Raw genomic sequence first — 25304 nt, forward strand, 5'->3', positions numbered from 1 at the left:
TATATTACCAATACTGGCAAAACTGGGACTAGAAATCACATCTTCCAATTCCTACTTCATTTTTCCTTCCCTTAGTGTCAAAAGCAATAGCTGTTTTATAGGGAATCTGTTCTAGCCCTATGCAGATCCCTCATCTCTAAGGACTCTGAACACTCAACTAGGTAACATTAGCTCTGATTTTACATTAGAGTCCTAGGGACTCTTGATATTAGCAGATCAAAAGTTCAAAGAATATAGTGAGACTACTATTGGCTTACATAGGTAATTCTCATCAAAATTTTATAAAATCTTGTGATCCACTATCTACTGTCCTTGGAATAAAGCTTTTTCTATCCAAACATTACTTTTTGCCAAATTTCTTACGAGGTAGAGCCTGGAGTCACTATCCCTAGCAAGTTTCAACTCCGTTGTATGAATGTGACACACCAATTAAGAGGGAGCTTCTTTCCCCTCTGCAGTCACACATTTCTTTCCTTCCATGTCTTGGTGTTAGCTGCCCAGTGACAGTGTACTAGTTTAGAGCAGAGCCAGCCAAGTCATAGTACATGAACAATTTCTGGTGGCTCTGACCACCAGAAGTACAGGGCAACCGGAGTACATTTACTACTACAGCTGCTACATTAAGAACAGGAGTGTGATGCTGTTACTTGTTCGTTCAAGAAACATTCCTTGAGCATACAATTATGTGCCAGGCATAAATAAGCCATGATCTAAACCTCCAAAAAAGCTATCTAGTTGAAGAATGTAAATGATCAAAGCAATGCTATTAAGGACTTGAAATGTGGGTAGTCCAAACTGAGATGTGTTATAAGTGCCTGAAATACACACTGATTTTCAAAGACAGTATAAAAAAATGAAGTGAAATATCTCAATAGTAATTTTTATATTGATTACCTGTTGAAATAATACTTTGGGTACAGTGAGTTAAATAAAATATATATTATTAAAAATAACTTCACCTCCTTCTTTTTAGCTATTTTATGCCCCTACTAGATTTTAAATTACATATGTGGCAAAAAAGATTACATCTATGGCTTGCATTATATTTCTATTAGACAACACAGGTGTAGGGAGATGAAAGAGCCTGGCACTTACGGGCAAATCAAACAGCTATATCCTAAGGTAGGAGAAAGGAAGTAGCAAATAAGATAGGAATCAGATCATTTAGTAATTTAGTAACAGATGAGTAAGTGCCTATGTTTTGAGAACTATTCCCAATAATCCTGCTGCCAGGAACAACATGATATGTTCAGGGCCCTCCTAAACTGCATAGCCATCTAGATCCGTTATCTAGTACATCATTCCCACTTGCTCCCATTTTCTGTCCTTCAGACTCCCAGGTGGTAAGTAAAGAAATATGTACATCTGCTTGATATACACAAGAAAAGACGACAATTTCATTTTAGATGGAACGTTGCTAGTATTCTCCTCAGCAGTATCTCTCCTTGCATAGAGTTAAGCATATCAGAAAGATCTAGAACTGGTAGCATTCACACAGATATATATCCTCTACTCTGGACCAGGGTTTACTTCCCAATAGCTCACAAGTACCATTAAAATATAAAGCATTATTGTAAAAAAGAAGGAAGGGGCACCTGGGCCACTTAGTTGGCCATAATTCTTGATTTCAGATCAGGTCATGATCTCACAGTTCATGAGAGGGATTCTCTGTCTCCCTCTCTCTCTGCCCATCCCCTGCTCGCTCTCTCAAAATAAACAAATAAAAATAAAATTTTTTTTTAAATAAAAATAAAAAAGGAAAATCTTCCAAATATTTATGGAACATCTCTATGTGTAAAGTACTACACTACACTCAATGAAGGAGACAAATAAAGGATAGGCATTATATCTATCTAAAGTACCTGAGTAGATTATTTCTGCTTATCTATTACTTAAGTTATTTAGATACAGACCCCTACATATGATCAGGGACAAATTCCATCTCCCTTATCCTAATGCAATATATACACAACATTTTATAAAATATTTGAAGAATTCACGCACTAAGCTCATCCCAGTTAAGAACTTTAAAGAAAAGGTGATCTTGGGCCTACCATAACAAATATTTTGAATCAACTCACATCCCTAACCTTCTTATATCAAGCTATATGAGTGAGCACAGAATAAAGAGTTAGGTAAGTCAAATTCATCCAGAAGTAAACAATCGTTGTGATAACATCAACTATTACTATCAACTACTTACTTACCGTGAACACAGCCCAGGATAGGGCAGAATGGCCTCCTCCATGCAGAAGGAGTAGGACAGGACCCTCTGAACCACTCTTGTAAACTCGAAAAGTGTATGAATAGTTAAAGATAACATATCTAAGCATTTCCTCACTGAAGTTTTTGATTATTTTATCATAATACTGACTAGAAAACTCAGGCAGTACAACGCTCTATGCAAAGCTACAGACTTACAAACTTAGAGACACTTAAATACAAGTTTCTGAAACACCAAACCTGTTTTTGAAGGATGGAGCCTGTATGACCACTTTTTCAATGAGCAAACAAAAAAAGATTCCCTTTGCCCTAATGAGGACATAGTCCCTGGTTTCTAGATGCCAAATTGATTCAACTCACTTGATTCATGAAAACTTCCCCTGGGCCCTTAAGAGATACACCAGTTTTAGGAATTTAATTCTTCTTTCCCCACGCATTAGACAATTTTATCCACGTAAGACGTTGGCACAGACTTACAGGTTAAATTTCATGCTATACAAAGAACAGGTAGGGAACAAAAATGAAATAAACAGCAGGGAGAAAGAACATTTTAGAAATTCACATGTCTTCTTAGACAACATTATAAACTTGTTAAAGAATAAGTCATTTTGTAAAGGATATATCCTTGCCAGTTTCATTCTCTACTTCTACATCTTCCATGGACTCAAAGTACTGACTCCAAGAAACAGGGGAAAAGTCTCGCTTTCTTCCAGGGCTAAGGAAAAAAAAAGAGAGAGAGAGTTCAAGTATAGTTATGCATGAAAAGATAAAATCTTGATCAACAAATGCTAAATGTAAATCTGAAATGAAAACTGCAGGCAGGGGTATTTTCTTTTTTTTTTTTTTTTAATTTTATTTTTTATTTTTAAAAATTTACATCCAAAGTAGTTAGTATATAGTGAAGCAATGATTTCAGGAGTAGATTCCTTAATGCCCCTTACCCATTTAGCCCATCCCCCCTCCCACAATCCCTCCAGGAACCGTCAGTTTGTTCCCCGTATTTAACAGTCTCTTATGTTTTGTCCCCCTCCCTGTTTTTATATTATTTTTGTTTCCCTTCCCTTCTGTTCATCTGTAAAGTCCTCATATGAGTGAAGTCATGATTTGTGTCTTTCTCTGACTAATTTCACTTAGCATAATACCCTCCAGTTCCATTCACATAGTTGCAGATGGCAAGATTTCATTCTTTTTGATTGCCGAGTAATACTCCATTGAGTATATATACCACATCTTCTTTATCCATTCATCCACAATGGACATTTGGGCTCTTTCCATACTTTGGCTATTGTTGATAATGCTGCTATAAACATGGGCATGCATGTGTCCCTTCGAAACAGCACACCTGTATCCCTTGGATAAATGTCTAGTAGTGCAATTGCTGGGTCGTAGGGTAGTTCTATTTTCAGTTTTTTGAGGAACCTCCATACTGTTTTCCAGAGTGGCTGCACCAGCTTGCATTGCTACCGACAATGCAAAAGAGATCCTCCCCAACATCTGTTGTTGCCTGACTTTTTAATGTTAGCCATTCTGACAGGTGTAAGGTGGTATCTCATTGTGGTTTTGATTTGTATTTCCCTGATGCTGAGGGATGTTGAGCATTTTTTCATATGTCGGTTGGCCATCTGGATGTCTTCCTTGGAGAAGTGTCTATTCATATCTTTTGCCCATTTCTCACTAGATTATTTGTTTTTTGGGTGTTGAGTTTGATAAGTTCTTTGTAGATTTTGGATACTAACTCTATATCTGATATGTCATTTGCAAATATCTTCTCCCATTCTGTCGGTTGCCTTTTAGTTTTGCGGATTGTTTCCTTCACTGTGCAGAAGCTTTTTATTTTGATGAGGTCCCAGTAGTTCATTTTTGCTTTTGTTTCCCTTGCCTCCAGAGACGTGCTGAGTAAGAAGTTGCTTCGGCCAAGATCAAAGAGGTCTTTGCCTGCTTTCTCCTTGAGGATTTTGATGGCTTCCTTTAGATTTAGGTCTAAATCTAGATTAGGTCTTAGATTTAGGTCTTTCATCTCTTTTGAGTTTATTTTTGTGTATGGTGTAAGAAAGTGGTCTGGGTTCATTCTTCTGCATGTCACTGTCCAGTTTTCCCAGCACCACTTGCTGAAAAGACTGTCTTTATTCCATTGGATATTCTTTCCTGCTTTGTCAAAGATTAGTTGCCCATACGTTTGTGAGTCCATTTCTGGGTTCTCTATTCTATTCCATTGATCTGAGTGTCTGTTCTTGTGCCAGTACCATACTGTCTTCATGATTATAGCTTTGTAGTATAGCTTGAAGTCTGGGATTGCAATGCCTCCTGCTTTGGTTTTCTTTTTCAAGATTGCTTTGGCTATTTGGGGTCTTTTCTGGTTCCATACAAATTTTACAATTCTTTGTTCTAGCTCTGTGAAGAATGCCGGTGTTACTTTGATAGGGATTGCGTTGAATATGTAGATTGCTTTGGGTAGTATTGACATTTTAACAATATTTGTTCTTCCTATCCAGGAGCATGGAATCTCTTTCCATTTCTTTGTGTCTTCTTCAATTTCTTTCATAAGCTTTCTATAGTTTTCACTGTGTAGATTTTTCACCTCTTTGGTTAGATTTATTCCTAGGTATTTTATGGTTTTTGGTGCAACTGTAAACGGGATCGATTCCTTGATTTCTCTTTCTGCTGTTGCTTCATTGTTGGTATATAGGAATGCAACTGATTTCTGTGCATTGATTTTATATCCTGCAACTTTGCTGAATTCATGAATCAATTCTAGCAGTTTTTTGGTGGAATCTTTTGGGTTTTCCATATAGAGTACCATGTCTTCTGCGAAGAGTGAAAGTTTGACCTCCTCCTGGCCGATTTGGATGCCTTTTATTTCTTTGTGTTGTCTGATTGCAGAGGCTAAGACTTCTAATACTGTATTGAATAACAGTGGTGAGAGTGGACATCCCTGTCTTGTTCCTGACCTTAGGGGGAAAGCTCTCAGTTTTTCCCCATTGAGGATGATATTAGCATTGGGTCGTTCATATATGGCTTTTATGATCTCGAGGTATGCTCCTTCTATCCCTACTTTCTTGAGGGTTTTTATCAAGAAAGGATGCTGTATTTTGTCAAATGCTTTCCCTACATCTATTGAGAGGATCATATGGTTCTTGTCCTTTCTTTTATTGATGTGATGAATCACGTTAATTGTTTTGCGGATATTGAACCAGCCCTGCATCCCAGGTATAAATCCCGAGGGGTATTTTCTCTTAAAGAATGAGGAGTTTTCATACAGAAACCATCACATTAAAAGTGTGTCTTAAAAAGTTCAAATATAGAGCTAAGAGTAAAAATGTGAGGATTTTAGAAAGTTCATTAGCATATTTTAATCACAGATATAATCTGTGTACATATGTCAGAAAACCTAATTCTCTTTCCTTGCTCTTTAAAAAAAATTTTAATGTTATTTATTTTTGAGAGAGGGAGAGACAGAATGCAAGCAGGGGACAGACAGAGAGAGAGGAAGACACAGAATCCAAAGCAGGCTCCAGGCTCCAAGCTGTCAGCACAGAGCTTGATGTGGGACTCAAACCCATGATCTGTGAGATCATGACCTGAGCCAAAGTCAGATGCTTAACCAACCGAACTACCCAGGCGCCCCTCTCCTTGTTCTTAGTTATAGGCTCATGCCTATCCTCTCAAGTCACTCTAATATCATTCCTGCTATAATAATTTTTAAAATTTTTTATTTATTTTGAGATTGGGGAGGGAGGGAGGAACAGAGATAGATGGGGAGAGAGAGTTCCAAGCAGGCTCTGCACTGTCAGCACAGAGCCCAATGTGGGGCTCAAACTCACGAACCCATGAGATCACAACCTGAGCTGAAATCAAAAGTCAGACATTTAACCAACTAAGCCACCCAGGCACACTCCTGCTATAATCATTTTTGATCACCATTCCTTGTTTATACCTTTAATCCCTCATATTATTTCATGTTGTTTTCATCATCTCCCAACTAAATCAGTATACAACCTTCATAAAAGACAAACTGGCAATACCTTGAACTTCTAGGAATTTATCCAAAGATATGGCATATCTATTAATGTAGCATTGTTTTTAATAGAGAAAAATCAGTAACAATTTAAGTATCCATCAACAGGTGATAGATTAAAATAAATTGTGGTACACAGAAATAATATAGTTATAAAAAGATGGAAGGAATTATATACTGATAACATTCTTTGTATATGGATGAGATACACTGTTAAGTATACAAACATGATGCGTTTTACCATTTGGGTAAAAATGGGAAGTATGTGCATATATAATACCTCTGGAAGAATACTCATATAATACGGATATATTCTGGGAGGGGAACTATATCTGGAAGATGAGGGGACAATTTTCAATGTATACCCCTTTTAATTTTTGAACCAGAAATTATTTTTAAAAATAAAATTATTTTAAAATAAAATGAAAATAACCAATAAATATCTATTTACAACCTGTATCTTCAACCTTGGATGAGACACAAGAAAGGAACCTTGAGTCTTATCCTATTTCCACACCTATTCTTCTCAGTAATGGAGGGAATTCAGAATTCTATCAGCAACAAAACATTACCTCCTGCCAAGTATTTTCCTGTATATGCCATGGGGGCAAATGCAGAACAAAGTATACTACAAAACCCCTTTTAAAGACTTAAATTAGTACAAAAGCACTCTAGGTTGACTTTAATACTGTAATTACAATGGAGAAACTGCACAGTTAGGTATTCTTTCAACAGTCAAACATTTATTGAACATCTACACTCTTCTGGCATTGAACAGGTAGTAGTTCTTGATCTATGTAATAACATTTACCAAAGGAACTTTTTTTTTTTTTTTTAAGAAAGGCAGACTGCCACGTGCAGCGCCTTACTTGGATGTGTCTGGAGTCTTGAAAGCTTGACTACCCGACATTCTCCTACAAATGGACCTTGAGAGCTTGTTTACAGGTTTTAGCAGGGGAGCGCGGCTACTTGTATACCCTTGACTGAAGAACGATCCTCCTCTATCGGGGAAGGTCGTCCTCTTCAGACAAGTGCGCAGCTTCTGGAAGGATGTACATGAAGCGGTGAGGGAGGAAGGGGACACCTGCCTAGCCAGCCAGATCAGCTGAATTAATCCTGGCGATCAATGGGGTGACAGATGTCGCAGCGATATCACCCTCACATCCAGAAAAGCGACTTTTAAAAATACTGATGCTTGGGTTTCACTTCTAGAAACTGATTCAAATGGCTTGACGTGTGGCCTAGGCACTAATTTCTTTTTAATTTTAGAGAGTGGGAGAGAGAGAGCGCATACGGGGTAAGGGCAGTGGAAGAAGGAGAGAGAATCCCAAGTAGGCGCCACGCTCAGCGTAGAGCCTGAGGTGGGGCTCAATCTCTCGATCCTGGGATCATGACCTGAGCCGAAATCAAGAGCTGGGACACTCAACCGACTGAGCTAGCCAGGCGTCCCTGCACTGACAATTTTTAAAGATCCCCAAGTTGAGAGAGTTGAGATGCCCAAGTTGCGAGAGTTGAAGAATAAAAAGGTAGAGTAAATGATCTGGAATGAGAGAAGAGTTCAAATTCCTCACAGTTCCTACCATTTTCCAATAATTCCCTGCAAATCTCTAACAATTAGAGTATGTATTTGGGGAAATTCAAATTACCTAAATTCTTTCTGCATTGGATTATAGTGACTGAATAAAATAACATATCTTTCAAAAGAATCTAATACATCTGGGATTTAGTAGTTGCTCAGAAAACGGGTAAAATCCTAACTTCTGATAGAAAAACTGCCTCTGTAGAAGTAATTTCCAATTTCAGCATTGACTTATTTTTTCTGGTTTGCTAGTTGTACTTGAATTCGTACTGGAAAACTAAAAGTAGAACTCTTAATTCTACTGACTCACCCATCACTCACAAATCCACCTACATATATACTAATTTGAGTATAACAACCACACATGGTATGTCAAACATGTTATAATTGATTTTAAGGATCTATGCATGAATTTTTGATGTCTGGACTCAGGGCATCATCACAGTAATAGTATCTAACATTTACTGTGCCACAACAGTGAGTCACTCTGCCAAGTAATTTATAGGCATGATTCCATTTAATCCTCACAAAACTTCAAGTTATTTTTATCCCCATTTCACAGATGACAGATTTAGAGATATAAAGTCACTTGACCAAGGTTATACAACTAACTACTAAATGGCAGTGACAGGATTCAAATCCAGTTCCATCACTCTTAAAAGTCTCTGCTCTTTACCCCAATGCTATATTAATTCTCAGATCCTTTCTTTTCTCTCTCACTCTTTCATTTATGCTTCTGAAAAGTAATAAGGCTTTAGAGTACGTTATCAGAAGTTTCCTTTTCAGGGTCTTTGCCAAAGGCCACAGAAACTTTCCAAGTTGGCCAGGCACCAGAGAAGATTACCCGTTAAGGAGAAATTACTTTGTATAAATAGAAATTATTCCTAGGAGGACACCTTCCACTTCTAATTCCCTTCATTAAAAAAAATAATAAAGTTCTAAGGACTACCCAATTTATACCAACATATGAGTAATTCCCATCTGGTTAAAGAGCCAATAATCTATACCTCCAAAGGTTGTTCCTACTCCCACAGAGACTTTCCTGGCATACTCTTTTGAACATTTGAACACATAATTGTTTATATACTCTACGAGTTCAGGTAATTTGCAACCAATGTTAGACATGAAGTAGACAGCAAGATCTCGCATCAATCTTTATATTCTAGTCAGAAAGAATACTCTATTTTAATGATGTAGTTTTGGTTTATAAAAATAGTTTGTGGCACAAAAACAGACACCCAGATCAATAGAACAGAATAGAGAACCCAGAAATGGACCCACAAACATATGGCCAACTAATCTTTGACAAGGCAGGAAAGAATATCCAAAGCAGGAAAGAATAAAGACAGTCTCTTCAGCAAATGGTGCTGGGAAAACTGGACAGCAATATGCAGAAAAATGAACCACTCTGGAAAACAGTATGGAGGTTCCTCAAAAAATTAAAAATAGAACTACCCTATGACCCAGCAATTGCACTACTATTTATACAAGGTATATAGGTATGCTGTTTCGAAGGGGCACATGCACCCCAATGTTTATAGCAGTACTATCAACAATAGCCAAAGTATGGAAAGAGCCCAAATGTCCACTGATGGATGAATGGATACAGAAGATGTGGTATACATATACAATGGAGTATTATTTGGCAATCAAAAAGAATGAAATCTTGCCATTTGCAACTACGTGGATGGAACTAGAGGGTATTATGCTAAGCGAAATCAGTCAGAGAAAGACAAATATCATATGACTTCACTCACATAGAACTTTAAGATATAAAACAGATGAACAGAAGGGAAGGGAAGCAAAAATAATACAAAAACAGGGAGGGGGACAAAACAGAAGAGACTCTTTTTTTTTTTTTTAATTTTTTTTTTTTCAACGTTTATTTATTTTTGGGACAGGGAGAGACAGAGCATGAACGGGGGAGGGGCAGAGAGAGAGGGAGACACAGAATCGGAAACAGGCTCCAGGCTCTGAGCCATCAGCCCAGAGCCTGACGCGGGGCTCGAACTCACGGACCGCGAGATCGTGACCTGGCTGAAGTCAGACGCTTAACCGACTGCGCCACCCAGGCGCCCCAGAAGAGACTCTTAAATATAAAGAACAAATGAAGGGTTGCTGGAGGGGTGGAGGGAGGGAGGGATGGGCTAAATGGGTAAGGGGCATTAAATAATCTACTTCTGAAATCATTGTTGCACTATGTTAACTAACTTGGCTGTAAACTAAAAAATAAATGAATAAATAGTTTGCTTTTTATGCTTTTAAGCCTACCTATTTTATAGTCATTACAGCCTGTATAGGCTCTTTTTAGCTATAATTTTTAAAATAAATTAATTACTTTCTTTCCCCAAGAAGTCATAATGGAAGAATTTTGAAGTAATGAAAATAACTTAAAAAAGCATAACGAGGTTAATTTATACTTTAAAAATGAGTTTTATTCACCAAAATCTAGTATATGTATTATGCCGGAACTGAGGTGGCGTGATGGGCGATACTGGGATAATTATAAAACTAGTGACACAATCCCTCTGCTGTCAAGAAACTAATGTTAACTACATAAATATCTAACATAAGGTAGAGTTAAATGCCCTACGAGATATAGCTAAAGGAGGGAATAAAGATTACTTTAAAAAAAAAAAAAGATTACTTTTAGCTTAGGAAATAAAAAGAGGTTTCAAAGAAAAAGTAACATTTAAGCTATTAAGCTATGAAGTCATTGAAGGACAGACAGAATTTGGACTGATGGAAATAGGGAAGGGTATGGAAGACAACTCCGGCAGAGAGAAGGGCACCAATAAGAACCCAGTATGGTGTCTGCCTGTCATAGTGAGCACTGATAAAAGACAAAATAAAATAGTTAACTGCAACAAGGTGGAAATAAGTAAAACAGTTTTGAAAAACTAAAAGAAACTGATACAACTAAAAGCAGATCATGGAAAAATAATGACATTAGATGCAATATAGTGGGGAATTCATTTCTTTTTCTGTTATTTGTGTGTTGGGGTTGGTCCCAAAAGCCTGATAGAGTTTCAGTGGTTCAGATTAAAGTATTTTAGAAAGATCAATGTGGTGAAAGGTACAAGATGAATTTGATTCCGGAAAAAAAAAAAACGTTGCTGCAATAATCTGGTTAGAAGATGGGAGTCTAGACTGGCAATGGAATTAAAAAGGAGGGAAACATAGAAAGACTTTTCAAAAAGGCAATCAACAAATCTCAGGAGTGTTCAAGACATGGAAAATGACTGATAGTAGAACCCAAGTCAATTCTGAAGTTTTGAACTAACAGAGATGAATTATTAAGTCCAACAATTGGTAAATAAAAATCTACACTGGGAGGTAAATGTCCACAGAATTTTTTTATGTCAGAATAAAGTTTATTTCAAACCAGCATAATAAATGTATAATTTCCTTCCAAGTCTTGTTACCGGAGGAAAGAGTTTGGCAGACACGGAACAAAATGGTACAGTGGGAGACACAAAGGAAATACAATTCCTGCCTAAATCATGTGAATCAAATGTGCTTTTAGATCCTTTGCTATTGTCACAGACTCCATTCAGAAGCTTTATAAAACCTCATTCCAGAAACCAGTGCACATACATATATTCTGCACACAACTGCACTGGCTTCAAGAAGCTCATGTATGAATCCTAAATAAGATCTCTGGGCCTATACTTTGACCATAGCAACCTATTTCTGGCAGAAAGACAAAAAATTTAAAAAGGAAGAAAATTATGAGGAAATACCACATTCTTTTTTCTTTTTTACATGTTTATTTCTTCTTAAGAGAGAGACAGAGCGTGAGGGGAGAAGAGCAGAGAGAGAGAGAGAGACAGAAAGCAAAGCAGGTTCCAGGCTCTGAGCTGTCAGCACAGAGCCTGACACGGGACTAGAACTCATGGACCATGAGATCATGACCTGCGCCAAAGTTGAATGCTTAACTGACTGAGCCAGCCACCCAGGTGCCCTGAAGTGATACTACATTCTTAATACTTCCTAAACCTAAATAAGTTTTCCATTTGCTACACACTAAAAGTTTGTTTTCATAACCCAGTTCTGCCTTTATTAATTGTGTGACCTTGGCCAAGTCATTTAATTTCTCTATGCCTGAGTTTCTTCATGTGAGATAGGGTTATAATGCCAATTTTATAGGGGTTGTAATGAGGATTAAAGTAGCCTTCTCCCTTGGTTACTCTCAAATTAGCCTGTTCTATTTTTATCATAGAACTAATCATTTCCTAAAATTAGTTTGTTCTTATATTTGTTAGATCACTCCACCTAATTTGCTACTAATGTGAGATCCAGGAGAGCAAGAACGTTCTCCCTTTGTTCACCAATGTACTCTTGGGGTCCGACACATTAATGAATATCTGTTGACAGTAAAAAATGAGCTAATGTGCATAAAGCACTTAGCTTGGTGCCTCAGGAAATTATTTATTATTATTATTATTACTATTATTATTATCATCATCACCATTGGGCTGAAGCTAATAAAGAGAAGCCTCCTTCCTGAATTCTGATAAGGTTTCCAGTAAAGGGAAATGGAATACTGTGGTACAAGTATGAGAGTAGACATATAGATAGATCAAACAGAACTGAGAGTCCAGAAATAAACTCTAACACTTACAGTCCATAGATTTTCAACAAAGGACCAAGACAATTCACTGGGGAAAAAACAGTCTTGACAATAAATGGTGTTAGGACAATTAGATATTCATATATCAATGAATCTGAACCCCTCCCTTACAACTACACACATAAGTAAATCACAGAGGATCATAAACCTAAATGTAAGAGCAAAAAACCTGCTAGGTCAATCCAGGGCACAGCTGGGATGGTCCATTTCAAGTGGCACCCACAGCCAAGGAGGGCTCAACTTGAAGGTGGAAGGCCCTCACCTACTTTGTAGCACTCCCTGGCGTGGGAGTGAGCATGCTGAACATCTGGAAGTCAAATCATGGAGAGCACTCGAGGCCTGAGTTCCATGCCTACCGCCATCTCTTCATCAGGTCTAAGCCCTTTCCCTGGGGAGATGTTAATCATATTCTACTCCATAATGCTAATGCAAAACTACTTCCAACCAGTTATGAGGATGAATAGAGAGGACCTGGATCACTACCCAGTGGGGACCACATTACTGGTTTGGACCATGACTCTGCACATGGACCAGAAAAGTACATGGTATCTTAAGCTCACCTTCCTTCTTTGTATCAGTGATGACCGATATATAGATCTTCCATCCCTTTGCTTATGGCAGGATAGCTTAAATAGATTGGTCCATGAGGAGGAAAAACCCCACCATATACAGTTTTTATGTTATGGCTATGTACTGATTATTTAAGTTGAAATTTCATTTCTAGTAATTGTAAGCTTTGTGACCATTAGCAAATCCATCTCTGCCTAAATCTCAAGTGTAAGGTTTGAAAAACAGTAACAAGTAGGCACAAAAATACTTCATAAATGTTAGTTACTGCAGAAATGTTGTTCACAGCTAAGCCACATGGTATACGGATTATACTTTCTTTCTTGCGTGACTTCTTATTTTTTCCAGAACGATTGTCTTTTATTTTGTTTGCTTATTTTTTTTTAATGAAATTACCATTGTTTCATAAGAGCTTTTTATAAGCAAAAAATATTAGTGGACATTTCACAAAAGAGGAAACACAAATAGCCCATAAATATTATGAAAGGGTTCCCAATTTTGTTCATGGAGACATGAAGTTTTATTATGTTTATTTTTTAGAGACATGAAATTTTAAATCAGAGTTAGGTATAATTTCACACCCATTATGTTGACAAAATACAAAGCCAGACAACACTAGGTGTTGGAGAGGATCTAAATCAGATGGAATTGCTGGTGGAAGTATAAATGGGAAAACTATTTGGAAAACAGTGAGTCACCACCTGGTAAAACTGAACAAGTACCCTTCACTCTAGTAGTTTCACTTCACAAGGAAACATCTGCACAGAGGTATTAAGATACATGTAAAAAGATGTTCATAGAAGCATTTCCATAAAGCCAAAGAATAACAAGCAAACTAAGTCTATCACCAGAGGAATACATAAATTGAGATATATTCAGATAACTCAATATGGCACAGCAGTGGGAATGGATATGCTAGAATTATATACAGTAACATGGATGAATTTCAGAAATACATTTAGAGGAAGAAATAAGCATAGAATAAATGCAGTCCATTAATAACAAAGTTCAAGAACAGGCAAAACTAATTATCTTTTTTATGGATATATGCATAGGTGACAAAACTATTAAGAAAAGCAAAAGAATGATAAACATACAATTCAAGATTGTGGGGAGTAGAGGTGCTTTTGGGGAGAGGCAAACAGGCTTTTAAAGGCTAACAATGTTCAATTTCATAAGCCAGGTGGTAGATACATGGGCATTTATTTTATTCTTCTCTGAACTGCACACGCATATTTTAAACCCTTCCGAATGTATATTTCACTATTAACTTTTATTAATGAAAAAAAGCCTTTGAGAAATCTGTAAAACTTCTCTTAATATAATAATGTTAAATAATCTATTAGATCCATTTTTTCTTTGTAAATTTCCGTTCTTGGCACCTACCATTCTCCTCCAAATAGGACTGTTTGCTCTCTGGATATGATGAATTGCTGTCATTTCACCATCATCCTGGGAATTCCTTTTGCCTTTTTCCTGTGCTGAATCCCTGATTCCCATATCCCATGTTTTTCTTGATGCATTCTCTTATTTTGATGGAACACATCCTCTGTTAGCTTCTTGAGAAAGGGAGATAAATTTTGAAACTCTGCATGCCAGAAAATGCTATTATCCCATTTTCATACTTGACTAACAGTTTTCCTAGGTATAGAAATTTTATGTCAGGGACTGTTTCCATCAATGGTAATTAGGAATGTTGACAGAGCAAACTTCAGAAGTGTTGACTAAAATTGTACGTATGGGGCGCCTGGGTGGCACAGTCGGTTAAGCATCCGACTTCAGCCAGGTCACGATCTCGCGGTCCGTGAGTTCGAGCCCCGCGTCGGGCTCTGGGCTGATGGCTCAGAGCCTGGAGCCTGTTTCCAATTCTGTGTCTCCCTCTCTCTCTGCCCCTCCCCCGTTCATGCTCTGTCTCTCTCTGTCCCAAAAATAAATAAACGTTGAAAAAAAAAATTTAAAAAAAATAAATAAATAAAATTGTACGTATGTGTGTTCTACGAATAAACCTAACCAAAGATGTAAAAGATCTGTCTGCATGCTGAAAATTATAGAAAGCTTATCAAGGAAAATGAAGAAGACAAAAAAAAAATGAAAAAAAATTCCAAGCTCCTGGATAGGAAGAATAAATATTGTTAAAATGTCAATACTACCCAAAGCAATCTACACATTCAATGCAATCCCAATCAAAATTGCACCAGTATTCTTCTTGAAGCTAGAACAAACAATCCTAAAATTTGTATGGAACCACAAAAGACCCCGAATAGCCAAAGTAATATTGAAGAAGAAAACCAAAGTGGGAGGCATCACAATCCCAGACTTTAGCCTCTATCAGAAAGCTATAATCATTAAGACAGTATGGTACTGGCACAAAAAAAGACACATAGACCAATGGAGTAGAATAGAGAACCCAGAATTGGACCCAAAAATGTATGGCCAACTAATCTTTGGAAATACTCCACCAATACTCCACCAATACTCCTGCATTCCATTGGACGCAGGAAAGATCATCCAATGGAAAAAAGGTGGTCTCTTTAGCAAATGGTGCTGGGAGAACTGGACAGCAACATGCAGAAGGTTGAAACTAGACCACTTTCTTACACCATTCACAAAAATAAACTCAAAATGGATAAATGACCTGAATGTGAGACAGGAAACCATCAAAACCCTAGAGGAGAAAGCAGGAAAAGACCTCTCTGACCTCAGCTGCAGCAATTTCTTGCTTGACACATCTACAAAGGCAAAGGAACTAAAAGCAAAAATGAACTATTGAGACCTCATCAAGATTAAAAACTTCTGCACTGCAAAGGAAACAATCAACAAAACTAAAAGGCAACCAACGGAATGGGAAAAGATATTTGCAAATGACATATCACATAAAGGGTTAGTATCCAAAATCTATAAAGAATTCACCAAACTCAACACCTGGAAAACAAATAATCCAGTGAAGGAATGGGCAGAAGACATGAATAGACACTTTTCCAAAGAAGACATCCAGATGGCCAACAGACACATGAAAAGATGCTCAATGTCACCATCATCAGGGAATACAAATCAAAGCCACACTGAGATACCAACTCACACAGGTCAGAGTGGCTAAAATGAACAAATCAGGAAACTACAGATGCTGGCGAGGATGTGGAGAAACGGGAACCCTCTTGCACTGCTGGTGGGAAGGCAAACTGGTGTAGCCACTCTGGAAAACAGTGTGGAGGTTCCTCAAAAAATTAAAAATAGATCTACCCTATGACCCAGCAATAGTACTGCTAGGAATTTACCCAAGGAATACAGGAGTGCTGATGCATTAGGGGCACTTGTACCCCAGTGTTTATAGCAGCACTTTCAACAATAGCCAAATTATGGAAAGAGCCTAAATGTCCACCAACTGATGAATGGATAAAGAAGAGGTGGTTTATATATACAATGGAATACTACTTGGCCATGAGAAAGAATGAAATCATGCCATTTGTGGCAATGTGGATGGAACTGGAAGGTATTATACTGAGTGAGACAGGTATCTTATGTTTTCACTCATATGTAGATCTTGAGAAACTTAACAGAACTCCATGGGGGAAGGGAAGGGGAAAAAATAGTTACAGAGAGGGAAGGCTCTGTAACTTGAGGCAAACCACAAGAGACTCTTAAATACAGAGAACAAACTGAGGGTGGATGGGAGTGGGGAAAATAGGAGATGGGCATTGAGGAGGGCACTTGTTGGGATGAGCACTGGGTGTTGTATGTAAGCCAATTTGACAATAAATTATATTAAAAATAATACATAAAAATACAATTAATTAATTAATTAAAATGTGGGTTTTTTTAAATGTTTAGTTTTGAGAGAGAGGCCGACTGCAAGTGGGGGAGGGGCAGAGAGAGCAGGAGACACAGAATTGGAAGCAGGCTCCAGGCTGAGCTGTCAGCACAGAGCCTAACACGGGGTTCAAACTCACTAACTGTGAGATCATGACCTGAGCTGAAGTCGGATGCTTAACTCACTGAGCCACCCAGGCACCCCTGGGTAGTATAGGCATTTTAACACTATTTTGTTCTTCCAATTTATGAGCATGGAATGTTTTTTCCATTTCTTTGTGTCATCTTCAATTTCCCTCATAAGTGTTCTACAGTTTCTAGAGTACAGATCTTTTACCACTTTGGTTAGGTTTATTCCTAGGTATCTTACGGTTTTTGGTGCAACCGCAAATCGGATTCCTTGATTTCATTCTGCTGCTTCATTATTGGACTATAGATATACAAAAGATTTTTGTACACTGATTTTGTACCCTGTGACTTTGCTGAATTTGTCCATCAGTTGTAGCAATTTTTTGGTGGAGTATTTTCTACATAGAGTATCATGTCATCTGCAAAATAGTGAAAGTGTGTCTTCTTCCTTGCCAATTTGGGTGCCTTTTATTGTTTTGTTGCCTGATTTCAGAGACTAGGACTTCCAGTACTATGTTAAATAACAATGGTGAGCCTGGACATCCCTTGTCTTGTTCCTGACCATAGAGGAAAAGGTCTCAGTTTTTCCCCATTGAGGATATTAGCTGTGGGTCTTTTGTAAATGGCCTCTATGATGAGGTATGTTCTCTCTAAACCTACTTTGTTGACAGTTTTTGTCAGGAATGGACATATTTTGTCAAACACTTTTTCATATAGTTCTTACCCTTTTTGTTAATGTGGTGTATCACATTGATTGATTTGCAAATACTGAACCACCCTTGCAGCCCAGGAATAAATCCCAGATGATCATGGTGAGTAATTCTTTTAACGTACCGTTGGATTAGATTTGCCAGTTATCTTGTTGGGAATTTTTGCATCCATGTTCATCAGGGATACTAGCCTGTGATTCTTCGTTTTAGTGGTTTTGGAATCAAAATAATGTTGGCCTCGTAGAATGAGTTTGGAGGTTTTCTATTTCTATTTTTAGGAACAGTTTGAGAATAGGTATTAGTCTTCAAATGTTTGGTAGAATTCCCCTAGGAAGCCATAAAAGACCCCGAATAGCCAAAGCAATCTTGAAAAAGAGAAGCAAAGCAGGAGGCATCACAATCCTGGACTTCAAGCTGTAATCATCAGGACGGCATGGTACTGGCACAAAAACAGACACACAGATCAACGGGACAGAATAGAAAACCCAGAAATGGACCCACAACCATATGATTAATCTTCAACAAAACAGGAAAGATTATCCAATGGAAAAAAGACAGTCTCTTCAACTAATGGTGCTGTGAAAACTGGACAGCAACATGCAGAAGAATGAAACTGGACCACTTTCTTACACCATACACAAAAATAAATGAAAAAATGGATGAAAGACCTAAATGTGAGACAGGAAACCATCAAAATCCTAGAAGAAAACACAGGCAGAAACCTCTCTGACATCGGCATAACAACTTCTTACTAGATATTTCTCCTAAGGCAAGGCAAAGAAAAACAAAAATGAACTATTGGGACTTCATCAAGATAAAAAGCTTCTGCACAGAGAAAATAAAAAACTAAAAGGCAACCAATGGAATGGGAGAAGAGATTTGTAAATGACATATCTGATAAAGAGTTAGTATCCAAAATCTATAAAGAACTTATCAGACTCGGGGCGCCTGGGTGGCGCAGTCGGTTGAGCATCCGACTTCAGCCAGGTCACGATCTCGCGGTCCGGGAGTTCGAGCCCCGCGTCGGGCTCTGGGCTGATGGCTCAGAGCCTGGAGCCTGTTTCCGATTCTGTGTCTCCCTCTCTCTCTGCCCCTTCCCCGCTCGCGCTCTGTCTCTCTCTGTCTCTCAAAAATAAATAAAAAAAAAAAATGTAAAAAAAAAAAAAAAAAAATTCTTTAAAAAAAAGAACTTATCAGACTCAATACCCAAAAAACAAATAACGCAGTTAAGAAATGGCCAGAAGACATGAATAGACATTTTTCCAAAGAAGACATACAGATGGCTAACAGACACATGTAAAAGATGCTCAACATCACTCATCATCACAGAAATACAAATCAAAACTACAATGAGATATCACCTCACACCTGTTCAGAATGGCTAAAATTAACAACACAGAAAACAAAAGATACTGGCGAGGATGCAAAGAAGGGGGAACCCTCTTACGCTGTTGGTGGGAATGTAAACTGGTGCAGCCACTCTGGAAAACAGTATGGAGGTTCCTCAAATAGTTAAAAATAAAACTACCTTATGACCCAGCAATTGCACTACTAGGTATTTGCCCAAAGGATGCAAAAATACTGATCTGAAGGGGCACATGCACCCTGATGTTTACAGCAGCATTATCAACAACAGCCAAATTATGGAACGAGCCCAAATGTCCACTGACCGATGAATGGATAAAGATGTGTATACACACACACACACACACACACACACACACACACACTGGAATATTACTCAGCCACCAAAAAGAATGAAATCTTACCATTTGTAACACTGTGGATAGAGCTAGAGTGTATTATGTATGCTAAGTGAAACAAGTCAGAGAAAGACAAATACCATATGATTTCATTCATATATGAAATTTAAGAAACAAAACAGATGAACATAGGGAAGGGGGGGCAGAGAGAAAGAGGTAGGCAAACCATAAGAGACTCTTAACTATAGAGAACAAAAACTGAGGGTTGATGGAGGGGAGGTGGGCAGAGGATGGGCTAAATTGGTGATGGGTATTATGGAGGGCACTTGTGATGAGCACTGTGTTATATGTAAGTGATGAATCACTACACTCTACTCCTGAAACCAATATTATTCTATATGTTTACTAACTAGAATGTAATTAAAAACTTGAAACAAACAAAATAGAAGGCAGAAGAAAGAAAAAAAACCCTTCTCTGATGAAGCTATAACCACAGGCAGTTCTCAAATGGACTTGGGCTAAATTTATACCACTTATATATTCTAAGAAGTTTCAAGTTGAGAATTTGAAGTGGACCTAGGGGCGCCTGCGTGGCTCAGTCAGCTGAACATCCAACTCTTGATTTCGGTTCAGGTCATGGTCCCAGGGTCATGGGATTGAGACCCGCATCAGGTTCTGCGCTGAGAACATGAAGCCTGCTTGGGATTCTCTCTCCCTCTCTGTCAGCTTCTTCCCTGCGTGCGTGTGAACTCTCTCTCAAAATAAATAAGCATTTAAAAAAGTTAAAAGAGACAAAGATATAGTAAGCAAATACTAGCCAAAGCAATTTTAGGTTATTCTTTCTCAAAATTTAAGGCATTTTTCCATCTTCTAAGTAAGGTACTACTCTTGAGATGTTTTTACTAAGAATCTTTTTATCCCCCATATTTCTAAATTTCAATCTTAAACTAGAATAAGGTATTTCCTAGAAGATTCCTTAAATTTTCTCTTCTTTTGAATTTATATATACTATACATATTTTCATTCCCAACATATTTCTTTTTCTCTGAAACCAGGTTCTCCCCCTCCTTTTTTAAAAGAGCATTCTATTCTTGTTTCACAGATGCCATATCATCTCTTGTCTCTCTGACAAGTTTAAGCTTTTTTTTTTGTTCTATACATTATTGTTTCATTTTCTCATTTTGTTTTGGTATCTATTTTTTGTGTTAGAAGTTTTTCCTGGATGTCTGGTGATTCTATGAGAGAGCAAGGCTTGCTGACTATTGAATATGACTGTCTATTTAGCAAGTAGATTCCTAGCCTTTTAAGTAGGGGATTTTTTCCTCCAAACATCAATATCTGCATGTCTTTTTTTTTTGGCCAGTCATTTCTCCAGAGAAAAATCCTCCAATCTCCTGCCTGGGAACATAAGACTAGCCGTTAGCCTTCTGGAAAAAGATCTGAATAGACTCTTTCATTCACTCATTCAACAAACATTCACTGCGCACCTACAAGATACTGTTTTAGGCACCTGAAATATTTTGGTGAACAAAATAGACAAAACCCCCTACTCTTGTGGTGTTCACATTCCTGTGAAGGCAACATAAGTAAAAATTTGTCAGGTAACAGTAAGTGTCATGGAGAAAAATCAAATCAGGAAGCGAGGAAAATGAATGCCAGGTTGGGAAAACTGTAGTTTTAAATCAGGTGGTTAGGGAAGGCACCTTTAACAAAGACCTAAAGGTGAGGGAGCAAGCCATGAGAGCATGTCTAGATGACAGAATGTATACCTTCACTACCTTCACTTAACCCCTATTTTCATCCTGTTGCTTTACTTTTGTGGCCATGTGCTTAGCATCTCTGAGTCCAGAGACACCCTGGTTCAATTTCTATAGAAGTTAACCATCACACTGAGGGAAAGAAGATTTTGGCGTTTAATGGTGCTTTGTACAGATTTTCAATCAATGCTCCTGTTTTAGCCCACTTTCAGAGGTACTTAGTACCTACAATTCCTGAGCCTTTATGGGTTTATGATATGGATTAGCTTGCACTTTCATTCTTCTACAGGTAGTTTTCAGTTTGCTCTTCTCTGTTAGTTAATATTCAACTTGCTATCTTCCTAAATCTTGGTAGCCTATCTTCTATTTGTTCTTTGGTATTACTCCTTTTTCCAAATTACTCTATCATAATTTAATGGGGCTTGGTAAGAGAATAGAGGCAAACAAATGAATTTCTACAACTCTCTGGAGTAGCTATTCCTATTTCACAAATGAGAAAACTAAAACCAAGGGAGATTAAATAACTCATCCAAGACACAGAAAGTAGTGGGCTAGAATCTTATTCTCATGGTTATTTCCTTATCAGTTTTCAATACTACCCTCAAAATAATATTAAGTTCTCCATTCTTGAAATCACCCAAGCTAGCCATGAGTAAGCAGAAATCCTCAGGAAAAGGTGAAAGAGGATTGGTTCCTGTTGTAGGGGTAATGACTGCCAGAGGACCCTAGTAGCAAGGCTGTATACCAGGGAGATGAAAGAGAAAGTCAAGGTTTACAAATGTAGGTGGCAATGAGAGGGAGCAGGAAGGTGCAGTGAGAAGGAAGAATCAAAGACAACTCTCAAGTTTCTCTGATGCCATTCACAGAATACATAGAACGGCATTTTAAAGGGCTCTAAGTTACTAAATACTGATTTACCATGTGATTGAAAATCCTACATCCTATTCCTATTAGTTTTCTTTGTTGGCCATTGGAGAATGTTAATTGTTAAATGGGCATCATGGAATCCAAAAATGAAAATAGTACAGCATTTACCACAATGTCCTGCATTAGATAGGACAGGATACTTATGGCCCAATAGTTGATGTGGTTTCAAGCAAATGAATGAAAGCTTACCTCATTTAAAACCACTTTCAGATAAGATATTTACTCCATGGGAACTTCCAACCTGCTGAGTCAGATCACACAAAAATATAGTTTATTTTAAATGGATGGATAAAGACAGACTGTTGCAGCACTGAAAGAACTGTAATCTTATACCTCTGATAATAAAGAATTCTGCTTCACTTAGGTTTAGAAAAAGTTAGAAATTTTATTTCCACCACTTACCCAACCTAATTAATAACTTATTTTTCCGAAATCTTACAAGTAACGAGAAAAAAAGATATGGTAACTTTACTACAATGATCTAGCCTCAAACACCACTGAGATATCAGTAATGAAAACAAGAAAGCAGACAGAATACAAAGCATTTTGATGTTTTACAAGAGCTAATTATAACTGTTTAGTCTTACAATCAATATTTGTAGCTATACTCAAGGATCAGAACTTACACAAGCTACTATTCTGCTTTGACAATATCACAACAGGAAGAAAGCAAGCAGGCTTGGAGTCAGAGTTTAAAAGCCAATAAAATCCATACAGAAGACTCTAATAAAGTATATAGTTCCAGGGCAGTTGGGTGGCTCAGTCAGTTGAGTGTCTGACTCTTGATTTCAGCTCAGGTCATGATCCCAGAGTTGGGGGATTGAGCCCGGTGTCAGGCTCTGTGCTGAGCATGGAGCCAGCTTGACATTCTCTGTCTCTCTCTCTCTCTCTGCCCCTCTTCCCTGCTCATGTGCACTCTTTCTCTAAAAAAAAGGAAAAGTATATAATTGAGAACCAACTGCCATATAACTCCCTTCTCAGACTCAACTGAATGCCATGATGATGTAGAATATAAGACATATTTCATAGGATATTTCATTTCAAGTATATTTAGGGCAACGATTCTAGAGCCTCTTTCCAGTTACAACTTGCTTATATAAGCAACTAATTTAATTCCAATTCAATCAAAGAGACATTTGAGTATGTTTATGGCAGGCCCTGATACACTTCCTGGGCATTTGGGGAAATCAGCATGCTAGAGGTTCCCATTGATGAATAAAAACTTGGTTCTCACCCTCAAAAAGCTGACGCCAGAGAGGAAATAGGTAAGTAAACAGTCATTGTATACTACAGGTATGGCAGAAATAAGCCTAGTGTACCATGAAAATTCACAGAAGAGACTTCCAATCCTGTTTTGGACACTTATGGGAACGAAATCGGGTCAGGGAAGGATTCATAAAGATTTCTGGTATACAGATTTTCTTAAATGCTATACAAATCTGAAGTACTATCCTTATTAAATTATGACCTGGATTGGGAAGGTAATTCCTCTAATTACCAAATAAAAGATTATAATTTCCCCATATTCAGTGAGAAATATGTTAGTATAGAGATTCTGCAACTTAAAAATGGGTTTATATTCCAAAGGTTTGCAAACTAGGTTGTTGGGAAAACTGAACCACATTTTCCCTAATTAACATTATTATGAAATATTGGCAGATTCTCTAGGTAGTTATATCCCCAAGCCTACTTAGCCATAATATGATAAAATGCTATTTGTGATGAAATTCTACTAATAACAATGTAGTTCAAGTGATTAACACAGAAAACTGATTTTAATATAGCTTGAACCATGGTTCTTATGCTTAAGGAAAAGCTGTTTAAAGGGATGAGAAGGATTAAATTAAACTGCTCATGTGTTTGTGCTAGGTACTTTACAAGCATTATCTAAATTTAATCCTCATAATAACCTGAGCTATACTTTCTTAACAGAATAAAAACAGACAAATACAAATATGAAACCACAGAAGGATATAAGTAGGGCACAAGTTCATTTTTGCATATTGCCAATAATTACAGTTTTAAAATCTCATTTCTAGGGGCACCTGGGTGACTCAGTCAGTTAAGCATCCAACTTTGGCTCAGGCCATGATCTCACAGTTCATGGGTTCGAGCCATGTGTCAGGCTCTGCACTAACAGCTCAGAGCCTATAGCCTGCTTCAGATTCTGTATCTCCCTCTCCTTCTCTGTCCCTCCCCCACTTGTGCTTTCTTTCTCTTTCAAAAAGAAACTTCAAAAAGATAAAATAAAATCTCATTTCTATACTCCACAAATCTATGGTTTTTCCTTCCCATTTAATTCCCTACTAAATTTAGGTTGGACAATTTTAAACTATTGAAAACAATGTCATGTGTCCACTATATTAGAACATTATTCATTCATTAAATGTTTATTGAGCTCCTGGGTGCTAACCATTTTGGGGCAAGTAAATAAAACACAAAAGGAGTTTATAATTAAATTAGGAAAGATTAAACAAGTAAATCACAACATGGTTGTTAGTAGAACAGATAAAATACTGTATATACACACCACTATCAACTGAAAGATGAACAATAATTTTATGTACCACTAAGAAAAAAGCTACCAATTAAAGTATGACACATTTCAAGTGTCTAAGTATGACACTTAGAAGTCATTTTAAATTTCTTGGAAGAGCTCTTTTATACTTACGTTGATTCAACATACATCACTTATGGGTATAAATAAAGGAAACTGAGAGCAAAATAAAATACTTAATAGTATTTCTAACCAACTTCTTCACACTGAGAGTCTTATTCTTTTTTTTCCCCTAAGTTTATTTATTTATTTTGAGAGAGAAGAGAGAAAGAATTCCAAGCAGCCTCCACACTGACAGCACAGAGCTTGACACGGGGCTCGAACCCACAAACCATGAGATTGTGATCTGAGCTGAAACCAAGGTTTGGATACTCAACCAACCGAGCTACCCAGGGACCCCTAAAACTAAACACCAGCTCATAAGCTGACTTAACCTTTATGTAGAGAGCTATGTTGCTTTCCGACTCGAACTTTAGAAATAATGCTTAACTCATCTGATTGAAAACCTACTCCTCACAACCATTCAGCTCTCAGTAGTTAAAAGAGTGCTCTACTTTTACCTCCAGAATTTTCTTCCAAGCTACCAACACCTATTTTACAAGTTTTGGTGCTGGTTTTGGTGTTTGTCCATACAACTCAGGAGAACCAAAATAAAGCTGTTACCTTACCAAGAGCAATTGTGAAGACACTATCATTT

The 25304-nt window shown here is 37.5% G+C and overlaps 1 protein-coding gene across 3 annotated transcripts in view; it reads right to left on the reverse strand.

Annotated features, from left to right (window-relative positions):
* The window catches only part of PPME1 (protein phosphatase methylesterase 1), a 90959-nt gene that overhangs the window by 52451 nt on the left and 13204 nt on the right, over positions 1-25304 (reverse strand). Inside the window, exons 2-4 of one of the 3 annotated variants that reach the window (XM_030331152.1) lie at positions 22240-22291; positions 2845-2938; positions 2208-2300 (exon numbers count right to left, since the gene is read on the reverse strand). In XM_030331152.1, coding sequence (XP_030187012.1) covers positions 2208-2300; positions 2845-2938; positions 22240-22244 — 192 coding nt within the window. In that variant the 5' untranslated portion in view covers positions 22245-22291. Of the gene's footprint in view, positions 1-2207; positions 2301-2844; positions 2939-22239; positions 22295-25304 lie in introns of those variants that run through there. The other 2 variants (XM_030331153.1, XM_030331151.1) reach the window with 2 other exon arrangements.

Source organism: Lynx canadensis, chromosome D1 (genome assembly GCF_007474595.2).
Source record: "Lynx canadensis isolate LIC74 chromosome D1, mLynCan4.pri.v2, whole genome shotgun sequence".
NCBI lineage: Eukaryota > Metazoa > Chordata > Mammalia > Carnivora > Felidae > Lynx > Lynx canadensis.